We start from the raw sequence: 17,772 nt of genomic DNA on the forward strand, positions 1-17,772 counted from the left end.
GACTGCGACGATAGGTCTGGCGGTACGTACCTGCAATGATGCCTCCTAAGTAAGAATGTAAAGGGCTTCTTGCACACCGGACACTGAGACACTTCGTTGTCCGGCTGCCATGGCGGCAGCACAATATCACTTTGTCTCCTCATGGTGCCTGTGTTCGCTTGTGATGTGACGGGCGGGGTGGGAGGTAATGCGCGGATGGAGGCAGGCGACGAGTCCAACATGATGGGATCCGCACTCGAGTCGCCCGCGCTTTCCGAGTGCATGCGTATGCTCGACGGCCGCCTCATGGGCGAGTCGGCGGTTGTGAGACGTCGCTTGCGGTCTGAGCTGCGGGAGGAGGACGAGTCGGTGCGTTGCGAGGGGCGGTTTGGGAGGGTGTATCGTGACGGGGAAGGGTTCGAGCGAGGTTCGGTGGCGGCAGCGGGGTTGCTATGTGTAGTCGGTGGTTGCTGGTTGGCAGTGGATTCGGTACCGTCTCTCAGGAAGTCCATCCATGTTTCGCGGTCCTGGGCCAGGAAGTGTGATGCGACAACGCCCTGTGAATGGTGTCGGGAGTTGCTGCCCATAACAGCCTCGCGTGGCCCGTCTATGGTGCTGCTTGCTCCGTCATATTGACCGCCGTATGCGTGCGAGTGGTGTGAATAGGGTCCACTCGGGCGTTGATTGGCGTTCGGGGGCATTTGGGAGAGCTTGTGACGGATCGACGCGACCGAAAGCGGAGGGAGCGAGCCAACAGAGGCCAACAGCGTCAAATTCACGCGCGAGTGAACAACGGCTTATGTGATGGTGAACGGGAGGGGTGCTCTTCGTAGAGAAGGTCGGCCGGCTCACGGCGACATGCCGCCACTTGCTTGGGCGTCTGCGTCGCGTGTGGGCTTTGGCACTCGGAGCGTGGATAGCGCTGCTCGTTTCAGTCAGCCTGGAGCCACAGGGCAGCTATCTTTCACCCGCCTGTAAGTCGCGCAGCGTTGGGTTGCGGTGTAGAGGCCGGAGGTGGGTGGGTCCTGCGCGTCGGCTCGGCGAGGGGAACTCCTACCACTCTACTGTATGCGCCGCTCGTGAAGGTGCAAAGTCCAGAAGATAGATCAGAGAAAGGCCAGGCGTCAAATAGCGCACAACGCGACACGTACTGGTGAGCAGAGAGCCGTGGCTTCTAAGCGTGGCCGGCCAACGTTGGAATGCCTCAGGCGCCACTATGCCGTTATCTTAGCGGTTTCACGCGACCATCTGCGCCGCCACGCCTGCCTTAGCCTTGCGAGGGAACAACGGTGCGTCGCCGCGTCTTCGTCGGCCCTCTTCACGTGTCAAAACTTTGGAGCGTCCATCTGTCCTGAATAGCCGTGGATTGACTGAGATTACTATTGTACGTTACTACTTGTGCCTGTGCACTCCGTTCCGCTTATGTATGTAGAAAGTATCAAGAAGTATGTAGTGGCCCCGTCTACGCCCAAAAGAGCCCATCGCTCGTGTATCCCAAGCAACGCCATCAAAATCGCTTTTGCACAACTATACAGTAAGGAAACTCGTAAGCGCACGTCTTGCGCCAAGATCAAAATTAAAATGGGAATCTATCAATCCCAATATGGTATACGGGAAAACAGACATTAATGAAATGACTTTTTCATCTGTGGTAGCTGCGCCCACTGTGTTGGGTGCTGCCACTGCGACTGCGGTCCACAATCTCCGCTGAAGCCTCAAGATGACTTCCCGCGTCATACACGTCACGTTGGACGCTGTCTTTCGTCACATGGTGCTGGACAACACCAGTGCTGAGAGGACGCTCCGACGTTCCACCAATCGCTGGAGGCGCATTCAGTTCACTGACACCGTCATTACGGTATATGCTCGATGCTGCTGATGGCCCAGGCGAGCGCTCTGGTGAAGGTTCGGTCGATCCAAAGGGTAAGCGAATGGGAAGGCCTCCAGGTCCGCCCGGTTGCAGGTGCTGACTGCGTCTTTGACTGCTCGGACTCACTGACGTCGGCACGTCCATAACAGTCGACAGCCGTTCTGGGAGGAGAGCAGCTTCCGTCGACTTCGTACGACGTGAGTTCTTGCGCGGTATTGATGGCACGCGACTTGGAGGTCCTGGTGGTTGCGTAACGCGGGAAGCACGCGACCCAATTCTACTGGGCAGCTCGATTCCGCCAAAACTCTCAATGGGTCCCAGAGCCGGTGCAATAGGCGAAATCCGATTGCCTGGATCGTAATCTCGTTCCTCGTCACTCGTGTCTGAGTCGCTATCGGAAGAGTCTCGTCTCCCTCCAGCCAAGGCAGCCGCTGTCGCTACGCCTGACCCTCCTGATGCGTTCCGAGCTCGCGGAGGTGACTCAGGACTGTCCCGATATGGCTCCTGCACGACTGCTGGCGACTCAGCGTCTTCTTCCACGGCCATCATCTGCGGTGGTATTCGTGTACTTCTGACCACTTCAAATCCCTTGCTCTTTTCCTTCTTCCGCCCACCCAATAGGTTCAAGCTCTTGAACCAACCTGTAGCCGACGAGACAGGACTCATTGGATCCGCAGGCCCTGTCTTCAGCTTTCGCGTAGGTTGAGAAGACAAAGCAGGGCCACGAAGTCCATAGTAAAAGTCTGACTCGCGCACGGAATAGTCGGTATTGTTGTTGTTCCTTCTATCAAGATTTGGGTCCGAGTCGTCTCGATTCAACCGCAGATAGGCTGGAGCAGGTGTGCCGGAAGTACGCGACGGGCCTTCACCGGCTTTGATAGCTTCAGTGTCCAGATTGTCCGAGTAGGGGGCGTCCACAATGTCTGCACTCCCCAGAGGCGCCTTGCCTGGTGCAGCTGCGGTTAGAGAATCCATCGTATGCTTGCGAGGGCGTGGAGGTCGATAGTATGGATCCGCGGCCTCCATGGTGCCCATCGTTGGTCGGCGAGAGCTCTGGCCAGAAGACCCACCACCTAAGAAAGTGAAGGGCACCGGACCCGATCCTGGAGTTGGACTGACATTTCCGTAGTCGCCCTGACTGAAGCCGTCAAATCCAACACTTGCCCGTTGGCTGTCTCGGTCATAAGGCCCATTCAACAGCACGGCTGAACTGGCAGACATACTTCGAGATCGACTGTTCATGAGCTGTATGTTCTTGTTCTCATCGTGTGACAACATGGCAGCGTTCGAGTTCAGACTACCACGAGTGTTTCGATGAACGTTACGTTTCGACAGTTGTCGCTTTCCAAAGACCGCGGTAAGACCACCTCGCTGGTCCGCACCTACGCCACCAAGTCGGGCAGAAACTTCGATGATTGTCTGAAGAGCGTTCAGGAAGAAGCCGAAGACCAACACGATAGCGTGTAGTAACAGGATGATGTATCCGATCCAGCCTTTGGGTGCTTCATCCACGTCGAGGGAAGGTACGAAAGCTACCGAAAGAAGGACGCAGATGAGTCTGATTGTGGCGAAGAAGGTATGGTACGCATTCATCGAAGTATTCGACTGGAACGGCCGGAAGGCATGTAGAGTAAGGATCAGAATAACTTCGCATATAGCAAGTATGATGATTTGCGCGATGCCAGACGGTTGAATAGCGCCGATAGCGATGCCACGGATGATAGTGAGCAGGACAGGGATGAAAGAGAATGGAGCGGCATCATCCGAGTAGGTATTGTAGAGTGGTCCATAGGTCAAGACAGTAGGGAGGTCGTCAAACAAATGAGCACGAGGGCGTGTGGTGAAGATAAACCAGAATATCCAGGTAACTGATCCGGCGACGATGATCAGCATGATGACGGCTGAGGAGACGACGGAAGCCGGCGAGCGTGGACCGACTACGAGTTGGAACAGGGACAGCGCTATAATCGGAAGCATGAAGTAGTTGTACACGACACGGATGATGTTGCCGGCGGTGAAAGACCAGTTCTTCCCAGTCAGATCACCATCTTGCGTGTTGGTAATCCAGCGGAAGAGCCAGCGTATAAAGAAGCCGAGCTGGGTAAGCACAATCACACAGGCTATCAGAACGAGTAGGAAGATGGCCATGCACGCCCATATATCACGCTCTCTACTCATCCCAACGTACTGACCCAGGCGGTTCAGGCCGTAGGTTCCGTTAGCAAAGTAGATGCCGTCAACAAGACTCTGGGAGCCGTTGCCTTGACTGACGAAACTCTGATTAAACAGGAGTAACGACCAACTGGCCTGGCTGACGACGGGCTGGAAGTAACCAGGGTAGTTCAGGCTGAGACTTCCTGCCAAGACGATGAACTGGATGTACTGCAAACAATCTCCAAATCCTGGCGTGACCAGCCGCAGCAGGTCCTCATCTCGACCATAGTTACTGGTCCAGCGGAAGATGTTTGACGTTCCCCATGGGCTGCAGGTCGCCGCGAACACGGTTGCAATAGCCACGAGGGCGAGCACGGCAGCCGGAAGGTAGCATATCGCGTCGGATAATTTTTTGCCGAGGTCTGGTGTGATGTTTGCAGAAATGCAGCCGAGAGCCTGTGCATTGTCGTCACCAGAAACGATGCGCAGTGTCGAGGCCCAAGTCGAGAATGCGTACGAGCTACCGAAGTTGTGTGCGACACTGACAGCTGGTAAGGTCCAGAATTCGCTCAAGTTCCCACCGAAGGATGGAGCCACCGGGCAGCTTGTGTTCAGTACGGACTGACAAAACTGGGCGGCGGGCGCGTTGTATGCGTTGTAGGTCAGGACCTTGTTGTTCCAGAACAGAGTAGTGTAGTGCTTGTGGTTCGGAGCGAGGTTCACAATCTTGCCAAACGTCATATTCGGGTCCTTCCAATTGTCGTCGTTCAATGGTGGGTAGTCACCAAGCTGGGCCTGACCCGAGACATTGCCGTATACGGTGACATTAAGAGTGTGATCCGGACTGAAGTCGGCCCAGACGTATTCGGGGGTGAAGCGGAGGTAGGGCGTTTGCTTGCCGTCGGCCAGGTAGACCCGTGTCAGGCAATCTTCAAAGTTTACGAATACGGCGCTTGCGATTGGCAGGAAGGAGGCTATGGCGAGGAAGACGAGAAGGGGGAAGAATGCGCGCAGGGCCGGCAACGTAGATGCTTTCCGTCTCGATCGTGGGGGCGTCTGTGTGGGTCGTATCGAGGGTATCGTGAGCTGTTCGGACTCAGGCAGCCGCAGCGCGTCATCGCGCGAGGTGGTAACGGCCATCATGACGTCCCCCTCTTCATGTTCACCCTCCAGCCTGCGTCTCAACGCGATCGTCTTAAGATGGTGTCGCAAAGATGGGCCGGTGGCGGTCTCCAATGGAATGTGTGGGCGTGGCAGTAGTTTCGTGGGCGGCGTCGGGGGTGCGGTGGGTGAGCGTAGGTCGGAGCAGTCTGTTGTGGAATGCGTTGGGGCACAGCTGAAGAGTGTACTACGGCGAGCGAGGGTAAGCCTGCTGGGAGTGAAACAGGCGTCAGAGGAAGCTGCGCCGATGAGCTGGCAGGGGCGACGGAACCCGGGCGATCAGCAGCGGCAGTGCATGGACGAGAAGACGATAACAAAGCGTCGTATAGCGAGTGTACGAATCGAAGGCGGGTGAGGTTGGAGAGCTGGAGCCGGAAACCCAAAGCGTTGGTAGTGAAACTCCTGAGGCGAATGTTTACGGTGGGGTGCAGCGGATCAGGAAAGCCAGGCCATGGAAGCGCGACCAACAAGGCGCTAGCTTCGTATACGGTGCACACACGCTCCTTCCGTTTCGACTCGAGGTTGGCCGCAAAGAAGGTGCGGGAATGACTGTTTTCCCAGCGCCGCCACGGCTATGATGCTGGCCTTAGCTGGCTGCACTGGCGAACAGGGCGGCATCCATCGCGTTAACAGCCCGTACTATGGCCAGGCATGGGCGCAACGTCATCGTCATGCCACTAGGGGAGCTCTGTGTAAAGGAGAATTAGGGCCTGTTATGCTCAATCGCGATCCGGACGGAGAAGACGCGCATGTCACGGCATGTGATTGGCCCGCAAACACACTTTTAACAACTTCAGAATGCGGAAGTGCCACATCCCTAGCGCTATTGGCAGGACTGAGCAATATCAAGAGTCGACATTTCATCACATGTCCAGTATCAAGGCATGCTTCCCAGTATTACTACACATCGACATCTTTAGGCCAGCTGCCGCCCGTCTTTTGTTGAGGCCACCTGCTGATTAACGCGTTGTTCTTGCCTTAGAGCAGTGGCGCAGCCAGCACACTAAATTTAGCGTCCTGCCCAGCCGTGTCGATCCAGGTTTCATCCCGCATTCGCAGACCACAATGCGAGTCTTCTGCATTAACATGCCTAATTTTTGAACGCGTAGCTCGGTGCGCTCACGGCTGCTTCTACACGGTGTTTCTTGATTCAGTCAGACTTAAGCCGGCCTCAGCCGGGGTCCGTGGTAAGCATCTGTCTCAAGACGTATTTGACGTGTCTGTATGCTCGTTCACATGTAGTATGTTTGACTATCGTTATCATCATGTATCGAAAGGACCATCTGCGTCAAGAAGTGGACGTCGACCGGCCTCATTCGCAGCCATCGACTCTTTCCAGAGATTGGAGAGGCTATGGTTTTCATTCACGTGTATGATGATCAATCTTAAAGGCTCATTTGGTTGTTCCTCGAAACCAACGGTCCACACGCAATTCGGTGCAGTTGACTTACCACTATTCGCACCATCAAGGTCAAGCTAGTGACATTACATCAGATTCCCGACTACGAAGACACAGGTTCACGACAAAGATCCGCAGACCATCTCAGATATGTTGATGCAATGGACGTAGAAATGAGGCGTTTGGTCGTCCAGCTGGGACGCATTTGCTTGGCGCCAAGCACCGTGAACCATCTCGTCATCTTGCAGTTCATCGCGGTTCTCAAACAGTCGTCGTGAGTTCGTGTCCGGCAACACAGAACCACTGTGACGGCTGCTCGGGACACGTCTGAACAGATCCGTACTACCCTACACCTTGGCAATCCCTCGCGTTCCTGTCACCCGGATTTCTTTCAGGCCGCACACCGTCTCAAGCTTCATCTGGCAGGTCCTGCAAATACAACATGCGCGTTCCATGGAACCCCGCTCCTATCAGCGATATCATCGTCCAAAAAGCACAAGTCCAACGTCTGCCCAGATGCCGGCTCAATAAAAGTCGGTTAAGCCGTGGAAAGCTTCCTTGGCACATGGCTAATGAGGCAGGTGCGTATCTCCAACGTCTTGGCAGTGATTGTGATGCTCCGCTCCGCATAGTGACGCCGCGCCCGATAACCCGGACTACAAATTATGTCCCAGTAGTCCGGCTTGATCTCACAGAGGTCTCTCCTGCACTTCCGACTTCTTGAATCCGTCTCAAGCTGTGCAGAAAAGATGGCCATCAAGAAGGTGCTCGTGGCCGCTGGCCTCTTGCTGGGGTCTGCTAAAGCCATAACAGTCGAGTAAGTCCAGCCTAATGCTTGCGCACCTTCATTCTGACGATACTTAGGGGCATGCTTGCTGCACCTCGCAGAAGCACTGGTAACTTGAGCCCCAAGGGAGTGAGTCGACCAGCTTGTCTCTTATGGTGGCTGGATGCTGACTTTGTAGGACCGTGCTTTGTTCTCCGAGACGAAATTCAACTGGACGTCTGAAAAGTCCAGCACTTCTTGGTACTTCATTGACACCGAGTCTGGAAACATCACCAAAGCGCCCTTCGGAAGCGATGCCTCGGAGGTTGTGTGGGTCGGTGACACTGCGGACAGCATTCTCTACCTCAACGCAACCAACGAGGAAATTCCCGGAGGTGTCACTCTGTACACTGCTGATCTCAGTGGCGACTCTTTCGAGCCAACTTTGGTAGCATCTCTACATGCTCCTCTTTCTGGATTGAAGGCTGTCAAAACCGAGTCAGGCATCAACTTTGTTGGCAATTGCCTCTCATACGAAAGCAATGGAACCGCATACAACCCCGAACTTGTCACAGCCCCGAAGAGTCTCGGACAGTTATACGACAGTAACTTTGTAAGGCATTGGGATTACTACATCACTGCCGAGCGTGTTGCTGTCTTCAGCGGAGTTCTGAACGGCGGCAACGGAAGCTACAACTATGGTGGAGAGCTCAAGAACCTGTTGTACGGCATGAACTACACTGTGACGCGCCCAGAGAGCCCTGTCCAGGGTTCCTCAAGCGACCCGGGTGACTATGATCTGTCTCCCGATGGTAGCATGGTTGCTTTCCGTACCAAATCCCCAGATCTCCCCAAGGCAAACTACACAGCTAGCTACATCTACGTTGCTCCATTTGACGGATCCGCGGTCGCTGTACCAATTAACGGACCTGGCACTACTGCCCCTGAGACAGCTCAGGGTGCATCTGGTGCTCCTGTTTGGTCGCATGACGGCAGCAAGCTGGCATACACACAGCAAGATGGCATCGATTACGAATCAGACAAATACAAGCTGTACGTTGCGGAGATTGATGGTATGAACAGCAAAGTCCGCTCCGTCGCTGAAGACTGGGATTCCAGCCCGACCGGTCTCCAATGGAGTCCTGATGATGTCGATCTTTGGGTCACTTCCGAGTTGCACGCTTCTGTTCGCTTATGGCTTGTTCCCGAAGACGCGCCAGCCGACTTCACACCCGTCAACTTTACCGGTCCTGATACAGTGCTTTCCGACTTCGGTGTTCTACCCGACGGCAGTGCTTTCGTCTCAGCAGCGGCTTCCTGGACCAGCCGGATGTTCTACAAACAATACCCTGGCCAGGACAAGCATGTCCTCTTCACTGCCAACGAAGTTGATCCAGAGCTGGAGGGTCTCAAGCCAGACTCTGTATCGAATTTCTGGGTCACCAACGATGACGGCGACGATATCCAGACCTTTGTCTTCTACCCCACTGGCTTTGACCCAAGCAAGAAGTACCCTCTGGCGTTCGTTATCCACGGTGGACCACAATCTACTCAGGGAGACAACTGGAGCGTACGATGGAACTTGAGAACTTGGGCAGATCAGGGCTTCGTTGTTACTGCAACGCAATTCACCGGATCGCCATCTTACAGCCAAGCCTTCACGGATAAGATTCAAGCTAACTGGGGCGGAACTCCTTACACTGATCTCGTCAAGGTCTTTGAGCACCTCCGCGACAACGTCGACTATATCGATACCGACCGTGCCATTGCCGCCGGCGCATCATTCGGTTGCTACATGACAAACTGGGTACAAGGTCACGACCTAGGCCGCGAGTTCAAAGCCCTCGTCTGCCACGACGGAAAAATCAACCAAGTCGGTTCCTACGCCACCGAGGAGCTATGGTTCATCCAACGCGACAACAACGGCACGGTCTGGAACGACCGCGCCAACTACGAACTTTGGGACCCTCTTGCCCATTTCGCCAATGCCAGCACACCCGAGTTCATCATCCACAACGATCTCGATTACCGTGTTGTGCAGGCCGAGGGACTGCAGACGTTCAACATTCTGCAAAGCTTGGGTGTGCCGTCGCGCTTCCTGCACTTCCCCGATGAGGGCCACTGGGTGACTAGCAGGCAGAACAGTCTTCTCTGGCACAAGTCCATCTTCAACTGGATCAGGTACTACGTCGGATTAGACGAGGAGCTGTCGATGGATGGCGTTATCACGCAGTAGTTAGCTATCGAGTTTGAACAGCCCGTAGTCATACGAAGCAAGTGCAATAGAAACATTTTTATCATTGTGCCCAACGTGCCTTCTTGTTTGCGCATCACCGTGGCTAAATCCTGGAGAATTAGCTACTTCAGGCAGGCGCTTTGCTCGGCTTGGTGGCCCTTGCACCTAGTTCTTCCCTCACAACCCCTCGAAGCGAAAACCAAACATCTACCTCTTGGAAGTCTACATTACCCTAGGGACTGTGTTAAATTCGGCTTACACACTAACGTTCGTTTACTTTCTTGTTCAACGTGCTTAGGCGCATGCAGGTGCACAGCCACGATTGTAGTGGCTGGCACCCCACCTGCAGCTCCGCCCCAGGCATCAACACCACATGCTTGGATATCATCACCTTGGTCTACCACTTTGCTTGAAACACTCGTTAATTAGCGCACCGCTTTGTATACGCTCTACCCTCAGCACCCGCTGCTTCATCTTCGCGCACGTCACGCAACTCGTAGCCCAATGACGGCTTCTCCTGAGACAGAGCACCGTCTTCTTTTCCGGCATGCGCCTCTGGATCATACACAACCGTCCATCCGGCTTATTAAAATCACGCCTGGTCTTTCCGCGGATGGGCTGATCAGCTGTGGAATATCGCATGCGACTATCGAGTCGGAATATGTATGCCTATCCTATCGCTGGGGTGACGAAGATCCAAAAACATCGAAGGACATATTCTTGGACGGAAAGTTGTTCACCATACGCCAAAACCTGTATGACTTTCTTCATCTGGCAAGCACCGAGCCTGAGTGGTCACATGTCATGCAAAAGAAGTACTGGATCGATGCTTTGTGCATAAACCAATCAGACGGTACCGAGAGAAATCATCAGGTTGCTCAGATGGGCAAGATATTTGCTAGCGCGCGACTCGTCCATGTCTGGCTTGGGAAAACTTCCAACGTTGATCGCATGTCCACGCTACTCTCCAGGAGTTCTTCGTATGGCAGCAAACATATCGGACCTTTCGAGTTACAAACGAACTTGAACTTGATTGGAAGATACATTTTGCACAATGAGTACTGGAACAGAGCCTGGGTCGTCCAGGAAATTGCTCTCGCAAGGGACGTTGTGGTTTCACTCAATGCAACAACGCTGTCGCTACTTGACTTCTGCAAAAGAATCGATTGCCTCCGTCTTGACCTTACGCAAACGCCTTTCCAACAGTTTCAGGTCTCTCATACTCCAGACTCATTGCAGCCACTGCGGGACATGAACCTACTGTCTTTGCTAGGTCGATTTCGCGACAAACACTGCGCTGTGCCAAGAGATCGCGTTTTCTCTCTACTCGCAATGTGTCATCCAGAGGAACAGATACAAGTCGATTACGGGAGCCCATGGACGGATATATTCGCGCAAATACTCGCGAAAACCAGACACATCCCGTGCATCTGTTCGGCTGCGCTTTTGGTGAGGAGTCTTACGCCGCCTAGTCGTGCAAAATCTGATGATGCAATCCCTTCCGCCGAACCAATGCTCACGTTCGAAATCGAAGACGTGTTTCTACACGATACCAGTCTTTTGTGGCAGAGATACCTTGAGCCTAGTGGTACGGTTCCTTTTAATGATGAGCGTGTAGAAGCGGAACTGAAACACCACAAACTAGGTCACAGGGCTTGTCTGTGGAATCTGTTGGAGATTCTGCGCTTTGCCAATCGCGACCCAGCCAATCCATTGTTTCTTTCTACCCAAAGTTCATCGCACGCGCCTCTCGAATACCAAATTCCTTTGCAGGACTTGTTACGCGACTTGCCTGAGTATACATCAAATTTGTCGGACGTTGAAAAGCCGCTGGGTTTTGTCGAGTTATTCCGCGTCTTCCTGAGATCAAGATCTAAAAGAGATCACTATCATCGATTCCGACGAATGGGTACTACGTCGCGTTTGTTCAACGTTTCACCTGGATGGTATCTGAGCGAACCGGACGACATGATTGAGACTGTGACGGTGCATGTCTCGTTAAGTGCCTTGGGTAAAGCATCAGAAGGTATAGCGCTGTGCGGATGGCAGGGTGAGAAGGAATCCCTGACAAGAGACGATAGGTTGTTCAGACAATTCAGTTTATACTATCCATCAGAAGATCGAGAAGGGGAACATACCTGATATAGGCTATAAAACATCACGTTCGCTAAAGATTTTGCTCTAGTGCAGACGGTTGGTTTCAGGAGGGTATGTATATCTGGGCTGGTTGGTAGCTGTGTTTTGAGGCAGCTAGTATGTATCCGCAGCGTTTCTGTTTATTAACTTGTAGACCTCGCATTTCCCTAGAATTGTAGCGCACGGAAAACAGTTCATAAGTTATGACGGCGTGGTTGTTTCATGCAGCGTAATGGTGGATAGTACACCTAGAAGAATCCCAAACTTTCCCAACATGGAAAACACTTAGCTAATGTTCCCCACTTCAGAGCCTCGCCTTCTCAGCTCTCGAAGCTGGATGCCTCTCGTCAATTCTCGGCAGCTTATCACTCCACGTCCTCCCATTCCGCATAAACACCCTCCTCCAATCCGTCGGATTCAGTGGCGCCTGATCCCACCTCCTGCCCCTCTTTGCGCTGACCTTCGCTCGCTTCTCTTCCGCAATACCACTAGCAGCAGCGACCTTCTTGCCCCTCTCCGCACCAAAGTTGCTGGGAATTGCTTGACTGAACTCCTTCGCACTGACTTCCAGCAGCGCCTCGGTATCAGCTTTGATCCGGTCTGCAAGAAGACGGATAGATGACTCAGCGCAGTGAGCGGCGGCGCGGCGTTGCCAGTATTCTAGGAAACGATATCCATGGCCGATCATACCGCACATTGCGCCTGCTGAATGGAGGAAATGGCCGTTGCCGAAGGAATCACCTACCACGACTCCGTTTGTCGCAACGCGCGCGTCGGTACCGATGCGCTCAACGAGGCTGAAGGGTTTGGGGCCGTACACCATGGCGACTCGGCGGAGCTCGTCTGGCGAGATTTCCAGGACGAGAGAGGCTTGCGAGATGTAGTAGTCGTAAAGGAGGAGTTGATACGCTGCGAAGTATTCGGCGGAGTCTTTGCTGGTCTCGGCACCGACAAGTCCGCGTTCGACTGGGCATAGCGAGACAAACTCAGGTACCTCGACGATGAGCCAGGAGACCCTTGGGTCACCTTCGTGGCCTACAGCGATCTGCCGTACCCATGATTCATTGCCATGCTTATCAAATTCGGAAGCGATACGACGACGCAACCGTCCATCAACGAGAATATTGAATTGGCCAGCGACGAAATCTGCTTGCGCTACTTTGGCACCTTGACCATCGCCATGGTCAACCTGTACGTCGTGCTGCTGGAAGCCTAGTTGCTCTGCTTCACGGCAGTTGATGCCTGTGGCGACGCTGAACAGCTCTGGGACTCCAAGATCGATGAAGTCACTTCCTGGCGTACGGATTCGTTGAAGATCGTTATGATATTGAACTTCGGTAACTTCCTCGATCCGAATTTGGACGCGACCACACGGAAGATGAACTAGACCACTTCCGTCCTGTACCACGCGGTGTTTGGTGAAGAGGCGGCATCTGGGCGTCTTGCTAGCGTTGAGATCAATTTTCTCGAGCGCCTCGAGATAGCGGCGGAGAAGAAGCTGGATGGAAAATGCCGCAGCTTGCCATGTCGACGGTCCGTCGAGCACTTCTCGCATATCAGTACGAATTTTGGTCGGGCACGGGTGCTCCGGAATGGTCGGCGGAGGCACAGTGGTGACAGTGCGATGCGGCTTGCCGTTCTTCCAGCGGTCGTCGATGTACTCAATATTGTGGATTTCGCCGACCATATGGAGTTCCTTCTCGTATCCCTCGATGATAGCTCCGGGTATGATGTCCCTGGATTTGGTCATGGGATGGTAGAACAAATCTGCCAGACTAAGCAGTGTTCCATCCAGTCTTTTCGGGAGGTTGTCCAGTCCGTAACGATCCAACATCATCTTGTCGATAAGGCCCAGCTGATGGTACATGTCTTCACGAATGTTCCAGTGCACTCCTAGAAACGGGTCGCCGCGAAGTTCAACACCGACGGCACGGCGGCCCATAGCTATAGCCCACAGCATCGCCAGCATGTTTGCGCCTCCAAGGCCGATGGCAACGAAATCGGCATCTTTGACTCCGGATAGCGTGGTTGAGCGACTGCCGCCCGGAACTTTGGTGTTCTGGGTCCGTTCTTGAGCCAGATACTTGGTCGTTGAGTAAAGATTGCTATTACTGGAAGCCATTGGGGCTAGAATGAAGTTCAAGTTGAATTGACAAGTGAGAACAAGACGGGTACAACGCTTCTTCAAGGGACCTGAAAACCAGCATCCCCGCTGAACCATTCCATGCGGGACGGGGCGTCTGGCGTTTACGTTGCAGAGGTGACTTACCGTTCTGGTACATCTGCCCCGTCAAGGCCCTGGATGCCTACCATGCTGAGTCTAGGTTCCCCACAGTTGCTAACTCAAGAGGAACTAATACAGTTCGCATCTTACCCGTGAGATAGGCGGCGTGGGGCGGCACGCTGCCACGTATCGTTTATTGGCGCGACGAAATATGTGCCCCTACAAGCGTAAATCCTGCCATGCGTGTCCTGCACGTTGTGTGGTAGTTTCGGTGCGACGGGCCTTTCATAAAGTAACCCATGAAGACTGTTGTGGCATTCCCGTCGGAGCTGTTATGAAAGCAACTACATTTGGCATGTAGTATCGATAGTAAGAATCCAATCGCCTCTGGCTGAAAACATGTGCGGATCCTACAAGTGACAACCAGGTTCCTGCGCGACTGTGACGGTGGTTTTTGAACTCCTCCACGAGCGCACGACGATAGGGTAGCGTGATCTAGAAGCGGGATATCATGAGCTTTGTGCTAACGATGCATGAAGCACAGCCGGAGTAAAAACTTCTTTCCCCCTCACAAAGCGGGCTGAGCAAGGCGATACATTTGTGACAGGCGCCGCGATCAGGTGGGTATGTTGCTCAAGGCCTGCCACGCCATCTAGAGTGGAGCCTTACATCCATGGATGCAGTAAGCGACGCATGCAGCAATCAATGCACCGTGAAGGCGGGGAGTCTGCCGAGGCCAGGAACGATCGAGGGTGCCATCGCGGAAGGGATTTTGTCGATTCGGAAACGGATGTGACAGCGAGCTGTACACAGTATACGGTCGCAACTTGTTCGGGCAGCTGGTCGCGAGGGAACGAAGGATTGAGGGTGACCGGAAGCGACAGAACGGAGATGTGCCAGGCTTGGCGCTAAAACACGCGTCCGAAGCGCGGAACGCGCTCTTAGCTCGATGGACCCGGTATCGACTGCGACCCCACAATCGAGGTTTAGCTCTTTCAATCGCGCGCCTCGTGTACAATCAGTCGCAACTATGCGTCGCCATGCTTGATAGCGGATTCGACATATGCACTCCTCATCTCCCACGTGGGACACGCCACGCGAAGTCGCCACTACTATGCATCCCTCCTACCGTCAGACGTGTTCATTCTCTCGGCAACCGCTTAGCATATCATATGCTCCAACATGCGACCTGACAAGCCCTGGCTAAGCACGAAAATCAGAGGCTATCGCCATTCCAAACGATGCCTTACTCCGGTCTCGTCCCGAGGTTCACTATGATACATGGATGATTACCCATTCGAGATCAACCGATCTGCACGGTACGAACGCGCACCAGGACGAAAGGGAGCAAAGCTACAGAGTAAACCCGACGACGCATAGCAGACGCAATGTCGAGGTGTCGACTCAAACTTTACAGCCGTCGACTTCCGAAAGTTTTCCACCATAAATTTGTTGCAACAGATCAGCATCGCGCTCCTCGACCGACGCGTATAATCTCGACCGTCGTCCACGACACACCAAGCTTACCACGCGCCCAACCCTCCACAACTTCGCCGATATCGCCTTCCAGACTACGACTACAGTCTTGCAGCACGCTGCTGTTTCGCCGATCACACGCGCCGCATGGGTAATGCCACGCCCTTCCTCTTGCGCGATGCGGATATACGTGGACCTAGCAGCTGGGAAGCTATGGAAACATGGGACACACAATCATCATACATCTCGACCTTGACGTCGAAACAAGGCCTCTGTCGGACTATATACCCAAACAACGAAGAGAGAGCGCACCACCTCCACGCGCAGGTGCAGGATTACGTTTAAGACTATGCACGGCTCAGAGTGTACAAGCGTTCATGGAGAGTGAACTTGTCTCGGTCTACGAGCGCATGTGTACACGGCATCCATCTCCCGAAGCAACTACCAACGTCAAGGTCTGCTTTTCCCGGCCAGTAGGGACAACAGGGTCATCCTTCGGAACAGTCATGGAAGGGAACATTTGTACCAACCTCGCTACAGTATATCCCGCCTCCAGCAGGGCAAACTCTTGACCCAGGCAAACTCGTGGCCCGCCATTGAAGGGAAGATACCCGTAACCCACATCTCGCAACAGTGATCCATCCTCCCACCTCTCAGGGCGGAACTCGAGCGCATCTTCGCCGTAGATGTCTGTACGTCGATGCATAGCGTATACGCAGTAACCGACAGCCTCGCCTTTCCTGACCAATATCGGCGACTTTCCATCTGGGCCTCCTCCAACAGGAAGTGTCGTCGTCTTCAATGCTGCGCGAGAGTTGACCGGCACGGATGGGTAGAGGCGAAGTACCTCCTTCAGAATGAGATCAAGATATCTCATCTTCTTCAGATCCACCCGACTTGGCTGAGGCGCATGCTGTCCGAGGCCTACTACTGCCTCTATTTCCGAACGTAACCTTTCCAAAACTTTAGGGTGACGGACCAGCAGGCGCAAGGTCCAGGTGAGGCAGCATGCTGTTGTGTCTCTGCCCGCCAGTAACACATTGAGACACTGGTCGCGAAGTTCCTTCTTGTTCCGAGTCTCTTGGATGAGCGCGTCGATAAACACATAATGCTTCCTGTCCTCGGCTTCTACTTTCTCGGGTTCCGTATTCTCCGCATTGTCCAATGCTCTTTGAATCGCGTCGTCAACGAAGCGATGAGAAGTCTTGCAAGCTTGCCAGAACTCGGGAGTACCCGCAAGCCAGTACAACTCTCCCAGCCTGCCACGATGCGACAAGTAATCCTGTCCCAAATTAAAGGCTGCTGCAAACTCAGACTCTTGTCCAGCAATGTCACTGCTTTGCAAAGAGCTCAATGTTTTGCCAAAAAGCAGGAATGTCGTCGTGTCGAAGGTCAAACGAAAGAATAACGGTTGGAGATCAACAATGCTGTCGGGACGAATTTGATCGATGAGGCTTTCGACCGACTTTTTCATCTCCTCGAAGTTCTGGTAGCGATTGGAAGTGAATTGGGGACGGAGTAGCGCCCGCGAGTGTCTCCATGCTGCACCGTCTTGGGTAAAAATCCCGCTTCCCATCAATGGAGCAAAATGCTTGGGTCGGAGCCCAAGACTGAAGTCTACGATAACGTCAACGCCTGTGCGTGTCCTAACTATGCGGTTTTGGCGAACCTTCAAACTGGGTAGAGAGGATTTCTTCGATGTTGCGTGGTTCAACCGTATTGATACCGCGAGCTCCGACTATGTAGTGTCAACTCCGCAGTGTTGTTGTGCCTTCAAGGACTCACGCAACTGCTGCTCATGCGTCGGACCGCTAGAGTTCACTATGTCCACGAAGAACTGCAGGATGGTCTGCGCTCTTGCATGTTGCCTCGCTTTGAGGAGCAGATCCAAGCCCTGTGGCCACTTTGCTGCCCACTTGGGCGGTGCTTTGCACCCCATCTGCGCGGCATATCGGTCTTCTTCCTGGTGATCATCAGCAGCATCATCTTTCATTCTATCAACCACGCCTACCTCGCGCTGCATTTGGCGCTTCCAGACCTTATAAACTAGCAGGCTGCAGACGACTAGGCACAATAACATGCTTATAGTCGCCATGTTACTCAGCTCGATGAAGGTGATGAAAAATGATTGACTATGAGCGTTGTAACTACGGAGCCGATACGACGCTTTTGCGACAATAATCTTGCCCGCAGGTTGAACCCGGGAAGTCTCAAACACCGAGTATCTAGGCAAACGCTTCAGGTTTGTTTTTGTCGGCTGACTATATATATTTGGGTCAGTGCACGGTACTTGCAACAGCGGTAGGGTGTTGGCCATTAGGCGCTTTGTCCTGTGGCCTCGCCAGTAAGAAGACAGTGATGAAGCCAACAC

At 53.6% G+C, this 17,772-nt stretch overlaps 4 protein-coding genes across 4 annotated transcripts; 1 reads left to right on the forward strand and 3 right to left on the reverse strand.

The window, feature by feature from the left end:
• Positions 1-1,621: 1,621 nt before the first annotated feature.
• On the reverse strand, positions 1,622-5,146 carry J4E78_000874 (uncharacterized protein; the record flags this gene model as incomplete). Its single annotated transcript, XM_049361535.1, has 1 exon — positions 1,622-5,146. The coding sequence occupies one exon, from the start codon at positions 5,144-5,146 to the stop codon at positions 1,622-1,624; it is 3,525 nt and encodes a 1,174-aa protein (XP_049226818.1).
• Positions 5,147-7,312: 2,166 nt separating this feature from the next.
• On the forward strand, positions 7,313-9,565 carry J4E78_000875 (uncharacterized protein; the record flags this gene model as incomplete). Its single annotated transcript, XM_049361536.1, has 3 exons — positions 7,313-7,380; positions 7,428-7,479; positions 7,529-9,565. The coding sequence occupies 3 exons, from the start codon at positions 7,313-7,315 to the stop codon at positions 9,563-9,565; spliced, it is 2,157 nt and encodes a 718-aa protein (XP_049226819.1).
• Positions 9,566-12,005: 2,440 nt separating this feature from the next.
• On the reverse strand, positions 12,006-13,823 carry J4E78_000876 (uncharacterized protein; the record flags this gene model as incomplete). Its single annotated transcript, XM_049361537.1, has 1 exon — positions 12,006-13,823. One exon carries the CDS (start codon positions 13,821-13,823, stop codon positions 12,006-12,008), a length of 1,818 nt encoding a protein of 605 aa, XP_049226820.1.
• A 1,978-nt stretch (positions 13,824-15,801) lies between these two features.
• Positions 15,802-17,340, reverse strand: J4E78_000877 (uncharacterized protein; the record flags this gene model as incomplete). The annotated part of the gene is made up of 3 exons (XM_049361538.1): positions 15,802-17,018; positions 17,071-17,139; positions 17,187-17,340. 3 exons carry the CDS (start codon positions 17,338-17,340, stop codon positions 15,802-15,804), a joined length of 1,440 nt encoding a protein of 479 aa, XP_049226821.1.
• Positions 17,341-17,772: the final 432 nt, after the last annotated feature.

Source organism: Alternaria triticimaculans (assembly GCF_023758025.1).
Source record: "Alternaria triticimaculans strain BMP 0046 chromosome Unknown scaffold_1, whole genome shotgun sequence".
Lineage (NCBI taxonomy): Eukaryota > Fungi > Ascomycota > Dothideomycetes > Pleosporales > Pleosporaceae > Alternaria > Alternaria triticimaculans.